This window comes from Kryptolebias marmoratus, linkage group LG1 (genome assembly GCF_001649575.2).
Source record: "Kryptolebias marmoratus isolate JLee-2015 linkage group LG1, ASM164957v2, whole genome shotgun sequence".
NCBI classification, from domain to species: domain Eukaryota; kingdom Metazoa; phylum Chordata; class Actinopteri; order Cyprinodontiformes; family Rivulidae; genus Kryptolebias; species Kryptolebias marmoratus.
Window position 1 is genome coordinate 27005598 of NC_051430.1, and position 18716 is coordinate 27024313.

Genomic DNA, 18716 nt, shown 5'->3' on the forward strand with positions numbered 1-18716 from the left:
CTATCTAAAGGCATTAAAGTTTACTTTTAGAAGTTTTTTTTTTTAAACAGGTCTTTATCATATTTTTTAAAGGTTTGCATTTCATAAAGAACATTGTTGAATGACACAATTGTCTCTCTGGTAGAACCTCTCCCTTTACAGTTCTGCTATTGTTAATTGGTGTTTTATTATTCTGCACGGCAGTGATTATTAAAGCTCTCTGTTGCCATGGCAGCTGACTCTGTGGACCTATTCAGCCCAGTGGCAGGATTTCTTTAACAAACCCTTGACATTTTTTTCTGAATTGTCCTCTCTTGAGGAGCCTGATGCAGCTGTCTTCCACTGATTCGTTTTCTCATTCAGATAATTTATCTTCATCATGTTCAAACACATTATTTTGTATAAGTTTGTGGCTTTAGAAATAAAAAAGGTCAGATATACCAATATGTGACATTAACATAAAACCTTGTATAATCTGTTAGTAATGTAAATGGTAAAGTGACAGAACTTGATATTTTAGACATTTTACATTTACTCTCATTTAAAATCTTTAAGTGATCTTTCTTTGCAGCACAGTTCCTGAGTTTTTAACATTGACTGCATAAAGCATAAATCCTGACAGCATCTCACGTTGGATTTTCCAGACATTTAAACCTGCAGCTGCACAACATTTCTAAATGTAAAAATTACTTCTAAGAATTAAGAGCAGAGATGCTTTTTATACTAAAAAGTATCCTAATTATTATGACTGGATCAGATCATAAATATATTTTTTCTGTTGGAGTCATATTTTGATTTTCCTCTATAGCAGAAAAAGATTAAATGCGGGGATGATGTGTGGTCCTAAATGTTAGTTGCACAATAAAACTGTTCTGTGGAAGATTAATTTCTGGTGGGATTTCAGTTGTTTTTTCATCCAACAAGGAAATTTAAAGCTTTTAAATGATTAATAGAATAACTAAGTCCAATCTCCACTCCTGTTTTTTAAATAAACCTCAGGGGTTTCATTGGCATTTTCTGTCTAGATTTACTAAATGAAAAAAAAAAACTCTGTTCTTTATTTGTTGCTAAAACGGTTAATTATTGTTTCTATGCGTCACTGTTGACAACCATAAATGGACCACTTTTTGCCTTCAGAACTGCCTTAGTTCTTCATGGCATCTATTCAACAAGACATTTGAAACATTCCTCTGAGATCCTGGCCCATATTGACATGTTAGGATCGCACACTTGCTGCAGATTTGTAAGCAACTCATCCATGATGTGAATCTCCTGCTCCATCACATCCCAAAGGTGCTCAACTGGACTGAGATCTGGTGGCTGTGGAGACTATTGGAGTTCAGTGAATCCAGACTCATCAGAATTTTTTTTCACTCTCTTATTGTCTAAATTTGGTGAGCCTGTGTGAGTTGTAGCCTCCATTTCCTGTTCTTAGCTGACAGGAATGGCACCCAGTGTGGTCTTCTTCTGTGGTAGCCCATCTGCTTCAAGGTTCCACGTGTTGTACATTCAGAGATGGTATCCTGCAGACCTGGGTTGTAACAAGTCATTATTTGAGATACTTTCAGCCTGCCCATTCTCCTCTTGACTTCAACAAGGTATTTTCATCCACACAGCTGATACTCCCTGGATATTTTCAGACCATTCTCTGTAATCCCTGGAGATGGTTGGGCATGAAAATCCCAGCAGATCAGCAGTTTCTGAAATACTCAGACCAGCTTGTCTAGCAACAACAACCATGCCACGTTCAAAGTTACTTAAATCCCCTTCATTCCCTGTTCTGATGTTTGCTTTTAACTTCAGCAAGTCATCTTCACCATGTCTATATGCCTAAAAGTAGTGTGATTGGCTGATTAGCTTTTTATTTAGCAGTCAAACAGATGTACCTACTAAAGTGGCCAATGAGTGTATAATCATAGTTTCACTGCTAAATGTTTTCAGAAGTTTTAACTAGTTTTATGTGCTTCTCTTTGTTACAAACATGTATTATCACATAGTGTAATGATGTGGAGGCTGGGAGGCTGTATTAGTGGAAGGACATAAAGCCATTCGTTTTGTGTTTACAGGGCCACATGGGACGAACAGGCCCAGCTGGACCTCCTGGACAAAAAGGTGAAAAGGTACATCATTCCTCAGTCTTTGTTGACTGTCTGTAACAGCTGAGTGTGGTTTGATTGTGTTTTATGATCTCTGGTAGATTGTAGCTCTGAGTGCATGATTGTTTTTTGATGCAGTGAGATTTGAATTTGTTCCTAATTACCTGGACAAAGCAGATTAACTCAACACTGTCAAATGTATGTAATTAGCCAAGCACCTGGACTCCTATACGCTGAATTTAGTAGATATTAGCCACATAATTTGTGTTTATTTGACAGGAGCACTGTGTAACGATACACACTGCACCAGACTTTAGTGATACACTAATTTGCATTTTTTTTAGTCCCTGGGCAGAAGCCATCTGGATGTGGATATTTGTTGTTTTCTCATTGCCCGTATCCTCAGTCTAATTGCTGTGCTTCTGCTCTAATTAAATCAATACCACGCTATCACACAGCCCATTGTAAAATTTATGATTGTCAATTTAGTGCCAGGTAATTGTGGTGCTAAAACTATGCTGTTGATACAAATCTGAATTACATTTAACTCTGAATTGCTAAAGATACAGTTTATTGCTTTTCATTCATGCAGTTGTTAGATTTCTTTGGCCCCTGGCCTTCGATAATTATCCTTCCTCTTTTAGATTCAATATTAATCTTTTTGTTTACTTATTTCTTTTGACACATCTGCAGCTCATAACTATATACACATTCATGCCTATTGTTTAATGAATCTCATAAAAACTCCTTAAGCAAACACTGACTCCATTTACGTGAAATGGGATCATTGTGGGTAATGACTTGTCTAATGATTCACTATTTATATAAAGATAGCAAACCATGTGTTTCAATAAAACATGTGAAACATGCTTTGTTTGCTAAGGGAGAACAGGGAGATGACAGCAAGGTAGAGGGCCCTCCAGGTCCCCAAGGTGACAGAGTGAGTTTCTAACATGCACCATCTTTTTGTGCCATTTGTTAGTGATAATCTGGATTGTTCAACTGTTGTTCTCATTTGAACCCAGGGTCCTCCTGGAGAGAGAGGAGAAAGAGGAGAGCCAGGTGACCCAGGACATGTTGTAAGTGGGGGAAAAAAATATGACATCCCCTAACCTTGACCACCAGTTTTTGTTCCCACTGTAGTTAATAAAAAATGAGTAAAAATACCGAAAATACATATTTTTCAGGGTATAACAGGCATAAATGGACTGAGGGGTGAAGCTGGTGCTCCAGGTTTTCCTGTAGGTATTCACGTTCTGGCTCTTAACCTGTAGAGCTCAGTGTGATGTTCTTCATACACAAGACTGATCTTTAAATTAAACATTAACGATCGTTTCAGGGACATCCTGGGCCTAAAGGACAACCAGGACTAAAAGGACCAAAAGGTGATCAAGTAAGGACAAAAACAAAATATTCTGAGTCTGTGGAACATTGTGTTTTTGTGAAATATTGTGTTTTTATTTATTCTGCTACGTTAAAAATTATTTTTATACTTTAGGGTTTGAAAGGAAAATCAGGGTCAACGGGTTCATCTGGAACCAAAGGACCACCAGTGAGTTGGAAGCGTTCCTTGTTTAACAGTGATAGTTTGACAGTAGATTTTGCTGATAAATGGGTTACATACATTTTTAAAACTAAAAGCAAGCTTTGATACAAAAAGGACTTGTCTTTTCTAAGGGTCCAGAGGGCCCTTCTGGTCCACGTGGGGTCCAGGGCAGGGAAGGACTTGAGGGCCCGCCTGGAATGGACGGCTCACCTGCCAAAGATGGAAGTAAAGGAGTCAAAGTGAGCATGGTGTCAGTGGCACTTATTTCAGTGAGAGGAAAGAAAACCATCTGTGTGGATTGCTAAGAAATGGGGTCCTGTGTTCAGGGAGAGCAAGGAGAAGATGGAGAACTGGGTTTAAATGGAAAACCTGGGCAGCAGGGTGCAAAGGGTGTGACAGGACTTCAAGGAAGTCAAGGCTCCATCGGTCCAAAGGTGTGAAGGATGAGTGAACAGTTTACACAGATTTTTCTTCATTTTGGCTGCTTGTGGCAAAAAGATTAAACCACAGCTCAAAGATTTAACATTTGCAAATTTATCACTAGTAACTTTAGTAATCACCTACAAGCTTTAATGTGCATTTAATGATATGCAACATTTTTCTGATATTTTTATGCCAAAATCTGCAGAAATTTTTAATGAGCTCTCTTAACATATTCTTGTTGTTCAACTCAGTCATTTGTAAAGTTTTGGCTGCAAAATAACTATGAGTTGGCAGAAACCTTTTGCACAATCTTGTCAGTATTATATTAATGGTAAACTGTATGATTTTTGAGAAACAGAGAAAATCTGTTTTGTTATATTGTATGTTATTACAGTTTTCTCCATTTTAGCTCTCAAGGTATAAAGTTACATTTTAGTTAGGTCATATTTTGGAAATTGACACATTAGCATTTATTCAATTTGGACAGTTTGACAGTTAAAACTGATTTTAAGAGACTTTCAAGTGATGTAAGGCAATAAACTCAATCCCTGAGTCACCAGGCTTGGAAGTTTTCTCAGTAGTTATTTCTCATTAGTCTTGATTAGTGACTGCACTAAATGCAGTTAGAGGTGACCACAAGTAGGAGGTCCAAGCTGGTCATGAACCAGTAGTTTGTTGGCTTTAAATGGTCTGTGTAAGTGTCTGTGTTGTGGATGTGAGAAATATGTTCTTCTGTCCTTTTCCAGGGTGAGAGAGGACTGCCAGGCCAGACTGGTCCAGCGGGAAAGAGAGGCTCTGTTGGCGTGATGGGATTGCCTGGGAAACAAGGAGATCCAGGAGCTAAAGGGCAACCAGTTAGCACAGATTGTTTTCTTCTCCCAAAAAGTACATGGCACCATTTATTTGCTGGGTAATGGTCACCATACTTTTCTCTTTCTCTGTTTATCAGGGGGATGGTGGTGAACAGGGTTTTCCAGGGGTCTTGGGCTTGTTTGGACCAAAGGTGAGTTTCTGTGGAATCTGTTCAGTACTCAAGTTTTATATTTCCAGTAATCATTCTTTGAAGCTGGTTTCACTTATCGGTTAGAGGCAGTAAAATGACCTAAACGATTTCCAGGTTCAACTTATCTTTGAGTAAAACTACCTTTCCAAAGTTTAAACATCTAAAATTGACAGGAAGTACAAAAGCTTATGTCATTTTTGGAAGGATAAAGCATTAAAGCTGCAAGGTATTACTGTAACATGCCCCAAGATGACTTCTGATCTGCCTTTAGTCCGTTTTACTTACAGCACTGTTGCAGTGTAGATCAAAACCAGCTGAAGAAACAGAATAGACTAGAAGTCTTTAAATCAAAACACTCAGAGTAAAGTCACATATTTTTGTGTGAAATAGTTTAGCTTTGTGTCAGTGTTCAGTACATTCTCATTCAAAAGCAGATGGCTGGGGCAATTACAGTCAAGTTATTGAATTAAACTGGAAATGTAAAAGTCTGCTGGAAAGTATAACCATCTAAGAACCTGGAGGGATCCATTCATCCATCCATCCATCCATTTTCTTTACCCGCTTCTTCTTTCTGGGTGGCGGGGAGCTGGTGCCTGTCTCCAACAGTCACTGTGCGAGAGGCAGGGGACACCCTGGACGTGTCACGTCCATCACAGGGACATGTGGAGACAAACAAAACAAACCCTGAAGGGATCCCTGTTAATGATTTTATTTTAGTAATTTAACAGGTTTTCTGAATTCAACTTTGTCCTGGTTTTACTGTGGCAAATATGTAACCATTATTACCAATCCCTTTAAATCTAAAACAAACCAATATACACATGCATTTGTCTGTTGAACCTTGATAGCAGAGGCCCTAAAGCTAACTCAATTGTCTACATAAACACACAATGTAATGATACACCATTCTGCATTTGTATTTTAGGACATAGTTTGAGGATGAAGTGTGTTTATACAGATAGTGACACAATTTGGCAAATATTCTTAATCTATTTTAGTTTAAAATATATTGCTGTCCTTACACCCTTGTTTTGGAAAGAAGTACACCCCTAGTTGGAGGATTTACAAGTAAGGAGTCTCTGGAGGACAGAAAAGGGTGGGTCCGACCTCAGTGGGCGGGTTGGACTCATAAAACGTGATTAGCCCGATCCACAGAGTCAGGTAGCAGGTCCTCCAAAACAAGAAGAGGTGACTTACATTTGCTAAGGTAATTAGAGAGAAACAATTTCTAATAAAAACAAGGTGTAAAAAAACGTTACAAGTTTTTTGTGTATCTCTTGTCACATTATATATTAAAAAATACCAAACATCTACATTAACTGAGTTAAATAACAGGCATGACACTTTTATTAAAGCCTTCTTACATAAAGGTTGAAGTATGGATAATGGAATCAGTTTATTCTTTAGCTGTTAATTATCTAGTTAACCCTTAGCCAGTCGTGTTTTGCGGGTCCAACCCACTCATTCAGGGCAGTCCCTCCCATGGTGAGGACAACCTGTCTCTTTCTGTTCTGCAGAAACTCTAATTGGAGTTTACAGGTGCAGCCAGTTCAAAATATAACACTTACAGTCTAAGAATAAAAACTATTTATGTGACAGTACATACATTACTGTCACGTGTATGTAGTGCTGATATAAAACAGAGTAAGTTTTTGTAGATCCAGTTCTTAGTAAACAGTAGGATTTGAATTTTTTTTTAAAACTTGAAGCTAATCTGTATTCAACATAGATGACTGATTACTTGACATTTGTTTCAACTTTAACTTGCATATCGTTTGCACTAAGATTGGTTAATGTATTTTCAGGGTCCCCCAGGAGACACTGGCCCAGCAGGAATCCAGGGACCAAAAGGACCACGAGGACTGATGGTAAAATGAAGATTAATAGCAGTTTGGCGACTCAGTAAATTATTTCAGCCAACGCTGGGGCATTGAACTCTCACAAACTGCACACTTAGCGTGAAAAATAAGTGCGGCCTCATCAGATGCTTTATCATATGTGTCCTTAGTCACTAACATGCTTCTGCTTCTCAGGGTGTGGAAGGAGCTCTGGGCCCCATCGGCATCATTGGGCCCAACGGTCATCCAGTATGTACCTCATTTCTCATCCCATCTGCCAAGCTTTATGTGACTTCTCTCTGCTTTTTGGCAGTGATGGAGTGATCGTCTGTCTTCTTTCTCTCCATCAGGGACCCCAGGGTGACAAAGGAAGTCGAGGAGAGACGGTGCGTGGAGCTGTTTTGATGAATCCCTGTCTGTCTGTACTGTGAGCACTGAATAGGATACTTAGTATGGAGACGGCACACCACTCAGGCTCTCAGTTGCCTTCAGCTCTTTTCATTTCCTATTGTGTTGGGCTGTTTGTTGTTACACTCACAGTGACACTTAGCTGCTGTGGAAATCCTGTCAGTGTGATAAATGTTGGCTTCTTGCTCAGCTGAGGCTTTTTAAGAGGTTTGTTGAGCCCTCATACACAGGCATAATTAACAGCCTCACTCTTAAAACGCCCACATCCGTGTTCGAGTCTGCTGTAAAAAAATTTGATTTGTGTTGAAATGCTCAGAGTATGTGTAGAAGATGACTCTCATCTACTACCACATAAACTATACCTCATTAAGTGTAATTTTATGTACGTTATAGCCATTTTTGTGTAGGCAATGAAGATTAGTTGTGGTACGTTGACTCCAAAATGCCATGCAGTCACAGAAGTCCATCCAGTGATTACTTCCTGAAAGTTTCATTAAAATTCATCCAGTGGTTCATGAGATATTATATCTGTACTGTAACAGTACAAACTATTGAACACAAGCACACACACGGGGGAAAAAACGTTTTTGTTCCACCTTTGTGGGCAATAAAGATGTGAATTAGTTGTAAAATTGTTTATACCTTACAAATAATAGAGCTGTTTTGCTCTAATTTATTTAAATAATGGGTTTAATTTTTGTTTTTATCCTTCAGGGGTTGCAAGGACCAAGAGTGAGTAATTATCCACACCTGTACTATTATTCTTTGCAGAGTATGGAAAGAATATATTATATAATTTTATATAAACTGAAACCTTTTTTTAGGGATCTCCTGGACCTCAAGGACCACCTGGACCACCAGTAAGTTATTCTTTTTGCGTATTTTTCACATGAAAAAGACTGATTCTTATCATACATTCAGTAACACTTGAGCACTTGCAGTTTTAAAAATCTTTTAAGTGTGTTCTGAAGCGTATTCAGATCAATAACTACAGACTAAAATTAAGAGTATTTGCATGATTTAAATATGGCACTATTGGAGGAAGTGTTTAGGTATCCATAGCCATAAATACAGTATTTAAGTATATTTTGAGTATTTTAATATTTTGTCAGGAGTCCTTTGCAGGCAACGACTGCTTGAAGCCTGAACCTACTTGTGATTGGTGCGGCTGCTCAAGCTGTTCTTTGTATTTCATTCTAACATTTTCATGAATTTTATTATCAGTTGAAAAGGCTTTACACAAAGAAATAAATTTGTATATCCCTTTTGATTCATTAAGAGTAACTGTATACCCTACAGCTATTTGCTGCACAACAATCAGACCTGAGTTTCTTTGGAACAATGTTCTCAGCCTGCCTATCTCTTTAAAACATTTCTGGCACAGCCAACATTGATGACAAAGTCCTGTTTCCTTGATGGATCTGAAGTGATCACATAAAAACATATCAAAGAAATTTGGATTCAATGTTACAAAATATATACAGTAACTGTGAGCAGATTGTGTTATTTATCCAATAATCTTTATTGTTACACCTGCTGTTTTTCTGCTGTAAAATAATAAAACCGCTTACAGCTGACAGCTCTTCTTTGCTGCATTTAATATGATTAATTTCCTGTGCGTTCATTGCTCATTTCCTGTGCATTCATTAATGTGCCTCAGCTTATCTGCATATTCAGTGAGAATTGAACACCATGGCCAACACTCTAGATTAGGATTTACAGAATTGCTCACAAACACACACACGCACACATTGTTTAGTGGCTTTTACAGAAATAAATATCAGGGAAAACCACTTTAACAATGTTTTTTCCTATTGGTTTTAGGGGCTTCCCAGTTCTGCATTTTTACTGGTGAGTATGTTTCCCCTGACATCTTAATTTGAGCTTTGAACGTGACACGGTACAAATTAAAGTTTCTTTTGCTGGCAGAAGAATGAAGCTCTTGGTGCTGCTCTTGAATTCCTCATTGATTCACATGCTGCTCTCAAACAAGAGGTCAGTTTTAAGGAAAACCAAAAGCAATAGCTTATTATTTTAGTCTTTATAAACTGTGAGGCATTGTGCAAACTTAAACATAGAATTGTTACTGTAGCACAGTAATATTCGATGATCAACTATGTGTTCAAAACCTAAACCACTGTGTAATGCCCTGCTAACATCAGAATTTTCCAAGCACGGACTTGCCCATGTTAGACCAGGGCACAGAGGTCCTAAAGACCCTCCAGCATCTCAGCACGCTTGTCCAAAGTCTGAGGAACCCGCTGGGAACTCGAGACAATCCCGCCCGAATCTGCAGAGACCTGTACAACTGTGAGCAGCGACTGCACGACGGTGAGAAGCCCTTTTACCGTGTTCATTGTTTCTGTGCTCATGATCCTTCTGTCTCCGTTCGTCTGATCTTTCTTCTTTTCTGGCAGGTTCATATTGGGTTGATCCAAACCTCGGCTGCAGCACTGACAGCATTGAGGTGACATGCAACTTCACTGCTGGAGGACAGACTTGCCTTAAACCTATCACAGTCTCCAAGGTTGGGATTTCCTTTTTATAAAAATGTGCCACAGCTAAATAAATCAAACACGAATACTTTGGTAGCTTACAGTTCTGACAGTGGATAAAGAATTTCCTGATTGCATTCATTTTTGTGGAAAATGTTCTGGTTTTGTCTTTAGATTTCTCAAGAATTAAAGCTTAGAGTTTGGGATGGGGGCATTCGAGTGCAAATAAGAGCACATCTGTCCATTTTCTTGCTTTATAAAAGGCTTAGCACCAATTGGATGGAATATCATAGTGGTGAATTTAAAAGCATTGCATTAAATTTTCAGGCTTAGCCATTATCAAAAGCATGCCCCTTTGGCAAGTAACCCTCTGGAATGTTAATCTATTCCTCATCCACTGGAGATATGTTTCATCCTTAAGATATTGCAATAAAACACCATGCTGTACACAGTAAGTAAAAATGTAGCCTGGCCCGTTTTCGTTATTCACTTTGCATAAACTGCAGTGAGAATAATGAAAATTGACAGTCACATTTAAGGCAAAATCTGTGGTCCAGATGTTACTCATTCAAATTTATAGCACTGTTAAAACCTGTTATTGGTGTCCAAAATGATTGGGCTCCAGATTCCCTTTTACAAAGATTATCTTTTTATTTAATATGTTTAAATCAGGATAATTTGAGGGAAAAACTCAGAGAGACAGGCTTTTTACAGTTTGACTTGACGTAAATCCTCTCTGTCTCTAGTTGGAGGTAGGAGTGGGTCGCATCCAGATGAACTTCATCCACCTGTTGAGCACTGAGGCCGTGCAGCACATCATCATTCACTGTCTGAATGCATCTGTGTGGGCAGCAGGGCCCTCTGAGCAGCCTTCATCCAAGGCTGTGAGCTTCAAGGCCTGGTCAGGGGAGAAGATTCAGCCGGGAGACCTGCTGGAGCCTCTCATACCCAGGGACGACTGCTGGGTGAGGTCTTTTTATTCCCATTTTTTTACACCAAATACCCAGAATACTATGATGCAGATGCTTTAAGCCCAATAAGTTAGAAGGTGGGGTTTATTTTTTTATGTGGTGAATTTGGAGGCCAATCGAGCACACTTCAGATGTTATTAATCAGATCAGTCCACCTTCTTCCAGTGTGCTTCCTAAAAACACTTTGGTTTGACTTACGTTGAACCTATTTTCAGTCACTTTGGTTCTTTCTGTAGGTAAACAAACTTTCATGGTAGTTAGCATCCGGTCACAAACTCCAATAGCAATTTTTTTAAAATTTAAGGACACAAAACATCGATATGAGAAACTATTGTTAAAATTTTGTTTCTTACTTTATGATATCTTGCAATGAGCACCTTTTAATGTCTATACACAACCGATATAATCACTTTCCTGACATATTCATAATAACATCTTATGTTTTTTAAACTTTTCTTCGTCCAGTCTCAGATTGTAGCAGACATTAATAACTTTTCACCCTTGTTCCACAATTAATCCACAGATATTACCAGCCATGATTTGTTTAGAGACCAGTTCAAATTAAAACTGCTTCCAGTGAGGACAGGAGGACGGAAATGTTTAAATTGGAATTTAATTTTGTAAAATCTTCTAAATCATTTTGTGTAACAAATACAGCTTTCATTTTCAGATCAAAGATGGACGCTGGCATCAGACGCACTTCATCTTTCAAAGTCAGGACCCAAACTTGCTTCCTATAGTGGTCGTGCATGACTTGCCGACCACGGAACCCGGCGCACGGTTTCACCTGGAGGTTGGCCCCGTGTGCTTCCTGTAAGGGCCCCCGCCGCGGGGCTTAAAAGACTCCTCAAAGGAGTGACGGCATTGAAGTTTTGTTCTGGGGAGACTGAAGCTTCAACGATCCCCTCCCTGTTCTATCCTTATGAAATATGCTTGGACTGCAGAAACAGGAGAAAAAGGCTGATTGAAATAGCAAAGAGAAGATTTCTGGCACTTGTCAGCTGATGGAAAACAATAATAAGCTCCTTTTTCAAAGATGTGGCTGACTCCTGTGGAAGGAATATGAACATCTTTCATCTCTCAGACCATGTTGTATCATATTTTTCTTCTGGTCTGATACTGTTTTCAAACAAGAAATAAGATCTGTACAGAAATATAAAACATCTGCAAATTTATTAACACATTTTAATGTTTGAAGTATTATTTATACATGTACTGTATATTGTGGTATGAAGTGCAATGGTTATTATTTTACAGCCTTTAGAGATTTACAGTATTACAGTCTTACCACTCATTCAGGTATGGAGCGTGCCTCAAACCTAAGACTCCAGATAATTGTGGTGCTGTTTGTGCAGAAATGTTCACACGATTGAGCGTTGTTTCAGTGTGAACGTGGAGCACAGATTTCCACAGTCTGTCGAGCTGCTACCTCGTTCTGCACCTCTAATCTGACGGCAAACAAAAGCTGTGACCTGATCTAATCTGGGACGACACAGAGGTGACACCTGGTGCTGCGACGGCTGATAAACTCCTGTCGGCTCTCCTCTAACCCATCTCTGTGCTTTAAAAGGGAAGAATGTCAAATATTTACACACACGGACCTGATTTTGTTTTTTCAAATCTTCTTTTTTAAGATTCTGAGACTATAAATTAAGTTTGTCTTGTCAAAGTGTAACTGTATAAATATGCAAAGGTTTTGTATCAGTGGATTTTATTTAAATATTTAAATTCTGTTTAGCTCTCCACCTCAAAAGCAGGCATCAGCGTTGTGTTTTCAGTCCATCACTGCTCATGTAGAGCTTTAAATGATTGGTCACTTCAATCTGCAAACTCAGAGGATTTCAGATTATTACCATGGTAGATAAGCTCACGGTGTTCGGTGTGTACAGATGTTTTACAGTGAATGATGTCAAATGACTCCACAGCTAATTCAATAAAAGTATGAAAATTTTGTTCATAAGCAGCTTTCACAATCTTTGTAAACTATTTTAACACCACTTCAGAATAGTTTTGTCTGATTAAAAAAAGGACACGACACACAGTCTGTTTAGACTTTTTATTCTCAGGTTTATCGTGGGCACATGGCATGGCGACCCCCATCGACGGGTAGCGTCACTCCGGTGATGAAGCTGGCAGCATCGGAGGCCAGGAAGGCGATGCTGTGCGCCACCTCCTCCACCTCGCCTGGCCGACCGAGGGCGTGGGTCTGTTTGCACTTCTCTAGAAACTGAGGAGGAACAGACAACAGGTTTTTACATACACAAGCACTTTTCTTCTGAGGTTTTGGAATTCATGTGGCTGTCAAGAAAGGAAGAAAAAACAAACAAACCACAGTATCTGAACTGACTGAGTCTGTAAATAAGCTACTTTTTCATTGCAGCTTCACGGAATCCTGAATGTTTGAACCAAGCGACCAGCGAGTGTGGCCGTGTTTTGTGAAACCAGTTCTTTAAGATTGAGGCCTATTTTTGTGCACAGCCTTTCCCACATCATATCCATCTCAGCCCGTTTAGACATCCTCCCCTACATTTATAATTCAATCTACTGCAGCAGATTTCAACTGGTTTTGTAATTATTTATCATCCGTGTGGTTTTTAGATCTGGACGTTCGGGGATAGCCTTGGATATTTTCTGTCCTAAGGAGATGTCAGATTACAGAATTAGCAATCTGGAATTACAAAACCTACATTTTGAGAAGGATTCAGGACATCTGCAACTATTCTGGGAGAAAATTGGCCGCACAAATTTTTTGAATATGCTCAAAACTGTGAGCTTCTGTGACTGGTGTGAGGAGGAGAGACTCCCTCACAAATGTAGTTTCCACCAATAAGAAACACAATACCAGACCACAATACCAGACAAAAGTCTTTCAGACCTCAAAATCATCTCAAACAAACAGCACTGTGTTAAACTGTGGTGAAAAGAAGCCATAAAATGAACAACATGTAATCAGGTTCAGGCGCGGAGGAAAAAAAATTCTAATTAGTGAAGTGAATTTTCAAAGATAAAACCTAGAATAACTAAAGTTTCAACAGTGCTTTTGTTTATTTGATCTGTCTGATTTCTCTGAACAGTAGAATGGGACAAATAATTCCTCTGCTGCAGTGTGTCTGTTCATGTGACTGCTGCATTTAACGCCTATCATCAATAGATGCTACGAGGTATGACCTAGGAGAGCCTTTGTGGGGTAATCCAGACACAACAGACAGGATTAGCTGCTGTGTGTTTAATGAAAAGCAGAATGTGTGAATGTTTGCTCAATCTTACAATCCAAGGTTTTCTATACAGATCAGCTTTATTACCTGAGCGTACTGATCATCATCCAGACCTGCTCGCCTGTGGACTTCTGTGATGATCACTCCAGGACTAAAGAGAGAAAAGGATTTTAAACAGAGGTAACAGATTTTGAAGTCAAACGACAAAATGGCACAAGTTTTAAAAGTGGAATTATGTTTAAAAGTGTAACGTACCAGACCGCATTCACTCTGACTTGTTTGGATGCCAGCTCTGCAATAAAAAAAGAAGCCCTTATTTGATTTTCTGTGTTTATTTTACACTTTTACGTATAAAAATGAGTCAACTCACCGAGTGCTACACAACGTGTGAACTGATCAATGGCAGACTTGGACATGCAGTAAGCCAGCACACCAGGAAACTACAGGGAGAATTTAAAAAAAAAAATCACATTTATGTCATAATAGTCAATAATTAAAAAGAGAAATAATGTACAGTGGTGCTGACACTGAAGTAAAAACACTTACTGATCTCTGACCGTTCACACTGGATACATTAACGATGGAGCCTTTAGTTTTGATCAGGTGGGGCACACAGAGCTGAGTCAGGTGGTAAACAGATCTGGAAACAAAGTGAAGGAGACAAAATCAAGTTTCCTTGAAAAATTCACCAAAAACCAAACAAACGTGAAGGCGTAACTTTGTGTTCTCAAAGCTTCTAGTAAATCTTTAAAACAAAACTCCAAATTTTTATTTTTGCAAAAATGCTAATTATCCAACATCTATGGCTGGCTTCATCAGTGCTACAATAATAAAATCTCACATTTACACGTTTAGATTAGGTGGCTGCTGAGAGGCGACTGTAGACTCGACATTTACAGTAAATGAAGGTGTTGTGGTCCAATGTGGGAAACCAAACCAAACAATTTTTATTCCTTTCTTTTCCCCATGAACATTAACAGGCAATGCATATTTATTAGTAATTATACAGAAAAACCACAACTGATAATCAGAGAATATCCTGAAAGTCCTCCTAATAACTGAGAACTTAATAAAAATCTTCTGCCTGAAGCTGCAGCTGCAAGAGTAACAAAACCTAATGAAAAGGTAAATTAAAAAATAGATGGATATAATCAAGAACAAAGTTTGCTAAATAATTCTTCAGTTGATGCGAGACAGGAAATATCATATCATACTTCAGGTACGGAGAATTCCTTTCTGCATGTTTGTAAAACCATTTTCTGGTTTTATTCAGATGTTGCAACTTCAGAAAAATGCTTCCTTGGCTTTGGGAAAGACACATGTATAAATATTGTTTATAGTTCTTTTTGTTTCTCAGCAGAACAGTGTAACTACTCATTTCTAAAACATCTTTATCCGACAATAAGTCTCTTGGAAACACAAACCAGCCAACACCCAGTGTGGATAACTCTGGGAAACTCTCTGGTTTGGAACCTCCTACCTGACGTTGACGTTCATGACCTTGTCGTACTGAGCCAGCTCCTCGGTCTCGATGCTGCCCATTGCCAGGATGCCCGCGCTGTTGACCAGAACATCCAGCCGACCAAAGCGGGCGACAGTTTGTTCCACAGTTTTCCTCACCGTCTCTTCATCAGTCAGGTCTCCAGGTACGAGCAAGGGCTGCGCAAAGTTACAGACGTGTGTCAACATGGCTCTGAAGGAGACGTTTTATCCCCCGCCGCTGAATGCCAAGGTGGAGCGATTTTGTTTTTTCTTGTGTTGTTGTGTGCATGCTTTCAATGAAACTTGTAACAAGTAATCATTGAATGGGCAACTACAGCTGATTTAATTCTGGAATCAATTCAAGTTGTTGTCTGCCACAGCTACTTATTGTGGGAGATCTTTGCTTCAAACTTCAGCTTTAACAGTTTGAGTCAACTCTGTTACCAAAATATCTCATGAACCGCAGCGCAGATTTTAATGAAACATTTGCAATATTGCCAGAGATTTTGCGCAAGATTATTTTTGAGGTTTGACCAAAATGGCTACAACGTTATTTCTCATCATAATTTGATCTTAGATTAAAACTTTGACATGCATTCCTTCAAGGAATGGCAGGCCTTTAATTATTAGTGGATTTAAATGTATTTTTGCAGTACTGCACAAAGGCCGAACAAATATTTTGGTTTCCAAAAATTTGTCTAAAATTAAGTGTATAAAACTTGTGCTATTTTTTTTTGACATATTAAAATCTTTGAAGCATGTCTAAAAATGATATGTCACATTTTATAATTACAAGTCTATTTAGTTACATTTGCTGTTCTGGTTTTGCTCTGGATGTTTTAAGTTTTATGTCACGTCGTGTACATTCCCAGATTGAGTTGAATTTCGACAGACGTACCTCTGCAGATCCACAGTCCACGCACTGTTTAGCCACTTTATTCAGGTTTTCCATGTCGCGGCCGTTCAGAGCCAACAGAGCTCCGAGTTTAGCGAACATGAGGCTCGTACCTGCGCCGATACCCGAACTGGCTCCCGTTATCAGGGCCACTTTCCCCCGCAGGGAGGACACCTGCAAAATAAATAAATGAAATAAAAATAAAACATGTGGATCAGGACACTAACGTCATACTAACCTAACCTAGCACAAGTTAGCTGCTAATAGGACTGTTGTTTATGTAAAAAGAATAAATAGTTAAAATTAAAAACACATACTTACTTTAAATGCGTCGTTTGAAGCCATTCCTGCGAGTTCAGCACTTTTCGTCCGCTGCTGATGACGTAATCAGACGCGACGGCAACATGTTTACATTTCATAATGGACTACATGTACACAACATTAAATGACTCAAATAGCATAGAAATATAGAACAAAAGTTTATTTCGTACAAAACAATTGCAATGTATTTATCAACAGATTTATTACAATGAAAAAAAATTAACAAGCAGTGATTTAAAATGTCAACATGTTTCATTTTTTGATTCAATTGTGAATACAAGAGGAATAATTTTATTTCAAATTTTCTGTCACATCAATATGGGTTTAAAAAGAGCAAAGAGTTAGAAAGCGGAGAAAGCATCACCCTGAATTTTTCATCATGTTACAAAAGTAAAAGTTTCTACTCCACAGACAGCAACTTCCAACTTCCTTTTTCTAAGACAACTCAGAACTCTGCAGCTTCACAAGCCAGTTTGTCTGCCCTGAAAATATCTGGTGGTTTTCTCTCCACTTTTTACCCTTTTTGACAAGTAATTAATTTTAACCTAGGCAAGGCACCGTGCACTGTATCAAGTGGCCTATTGGTCCCATGTCTGAATTTCTAAAAATAAAGTCAACTATCCAGCAAAAGGGTTAGCATGAAGGGTCACGTCCTTTATCCTGTTGTCGGTCAGCGGTCGGAACGTCTTTTCGTTTACAGGCAGCTTCTCCAGTTCATCCAGTGTTTCCAAGCCATCAATGATCCTACGTGACAAAAAGAGTGAGGACAAAATCAACTGAGAATGAAAAGTGGTCATTTTATGTATAAAATATAAGAGCTTTATAAGAGCAAAATTCTGATACTTATAAACAAAATATATATTATCAACTAATCACTAATGTGTCCTACACTCATAGTTTTGTGTTGTCACATTATAGTTACATACTTTCCAAACACTGTGTACTTCATGTCCAGATGGGGCTGTTTGGCATATGTGAAGAAAAACTGGGAACCATTGGTGTTGGGGCCATTATTTGCCATAGAGACTACTCCTCTTACATTGTGCTGAAATCAGAACACACACACAAATGATACTGATAAACTATGCTTCCTGAAAACACACACACACACATATTTTTGGGAAAACTTTAACTGACAATTGACTAACCTTCAGGTGCTCACTGAACTCATCTTCAAATTTGCGGCCCCATATACTCGTCCCCCCTTTACCGGTGCCTGCACAGTTTCATGAAAATTTGAAAACATATCTATTAAAAACAAACACACAAACAAAACAAAGAGCATCCCAATTTTAATCTTTATATTTGTTGGATGCAAAAAAAAAAAAAGGTCAGCCCATACCGGTTGGGTCTCCAGTCTGAACCATGAAGCCTTTTATATTTCGGTGGAAGACGCAACCATTATAGAACCCACTGGCACACAAGGCAAGAAAGTTCTGCAAAATGAAATCAAAATAACAGTTATAATAAACCCCCATCAAACTAATAACTCATCTTCCTGTCTGTTTAAATGATAACATCTAGCAGGTTTCACATTCCTGCACTTATTCTGCAACTTTTTTTAGAACTAAATATTTAAAACTTAAGTGTGAAACTTACCTCACACGTTTTTGGAGCGCGTTCACAAAATAACTCTATTTTAATGTCTCCGAGATCTGTATGAAGGGTAACTGCCTGAAATGAGCACAGAAACAAAGCGTTAGAATCTTATTTGATTTCTACCGTCATTTTTCCTTCGTTACACTAGCAAACACGTCAAGTTCTAAACACGCCGCTACATCCGCGTAGTTATCCGGTTCATAACTAAATTAACCTAAATTTAAAAAAAAACGATACCAGGTATTTATGTATGTAACTGTTGTACTATTTTAATGTTAGCACAACACAATGAAATCTGTACCAAGAAATTTACCATTTCGAACGATGCGTCTGAGATCAAGTGCATACATCAAATATGTCCGGCTACAGTGAGCACTCCCCGTTCAAAGGTTCCGCCTATTTTAAGCCCTTTGGGGATAAGTGGCATATTAATTTGCATTTAAAT

General features: G+C 38.5%; 3 protein-coding genes across 4 annotated transcripts in view; 1 reads left to right on the plus strand and 2 right to left on the minus strand.

Annotated features, from left to right (window-relative positions):
* col27a1b (collagen, type XXVII, alpha 1b) overlaps positions 1-12719 on the plus strand; it is a 62425-nt gene extending 49706 nt beyond the window's left edge. The window contains exons 41-61 of one of the 2 annotated variants that reach the window (XM_017412078.3): positions 2046-2099; positions 2959-3015; positions 3101-3154; positions 3263-3316; positions 3415-3468; positions 3574-3627; positions 3753-3860; positions 3948-4055; positions 4791-4898; positions 4994-5047; positions 6853-6915; positions 7081-7134; positions 7236-7271; positions 8008-8025; positions 8118-8153; positions 9118-9144; positions 9223-9288; positions 9456-9624; positions 9711-9820; positions 10535-10753; positions 11430-12719. In XM_017412078.3, the coding sequence (XP_017267567.1) occupies positions 2046-2099; positions 2959-3015; positions 3101-3154; positions 3263-3316; positions 3415-3468; positions 3574-3627; positions 3753-3860; positions 3948-4055; positions 4791-4898; positions 4994-5047; positions 6853-6915; positions 7081-7134; positions 7236-7271; positions 8008-8025; positions 8118-8153; positions 9118-9144; positions 9223-9288; positions 9456-9624; positions 9711-9820; positions 10535-10753; positions 11430-11576 (1650 nt within the window). In that variant the 3' untranslated portion in view covers positions 11577-12719. The remainder of the gene's footprint in view (positions 1-2045; positions 2100-2958; positions 3016-3100; positions 3155-3262; positions 3317-3414; positions 3469-3573; positions 3628-3752; positions 3861-3947; positions 4056-4790; positions 4899-4993; positions 5048-6852; positions 6916-7080; positions 7135-7235; positions 7272-8007; positions 8026-8117; positions 8154-9117; positions 9145-9222; positions 9289-9455; positions 9625-9710; positions 9821-10534; positions 10754-11429) is intronic. The other variant, XM_017412080.3, reaches the window with a different exon arrangement.
* Positions 12720-12801: 82 nt separating this feature from the next.
* On the minus strand, positions 12802-16738 carry zgc:101858 (uncharacterized protein LOC449555 homolog). Its single transcript, XM_017412279.2, has 8 exons — positions 16673-16738; positions 16355-16525; positions 15455-15633; positions 14521-14614; positions 14345-14414; positions 14230-14266; positions 14062-14125; positions 12802-12986 (listed from the first exon to the last, which is right to left on the minus strand). The coding sequence occupies exons 1-8, from the start codon at positions 16694-16696 to the stop codon at positions 12828-12830; spliced, it is 798 nt and encodes a 265-aa protein (XP_017267768.1). The 5' UTR covers positions 16697-16738; the 3' UTR covers positions 12802-12827.
* Positions 16739-16817: 79 nt separating this feature from the next.
* ppil3 (peptidylprolyl isomerase (cyclophilin)-like 3) lies at positions 16818-18675 on the minus strand. The gene is made up of 6 exons (XM_017412286.3): positions 18585-18675; positions 18272-18346; positions 18015-18108; positions 17821-17888; positions 17599-17717; positions 16818-17416 (listed from the first exon to the last, which is right to left on the minus strand). Exons 1-6 carry the CDS (start codon positions 18615-18617, stop codon positions 17290-17292), a joined length of 516 nt encoding a protein of 171 aa, XP_017267775.1. The 5' UTR covers positions 18618-18675; the 3' UTR covers positions 16818-17289.
* Between the last annotated feature and the right edge of the window lie 41 nt (positions 18676-18716).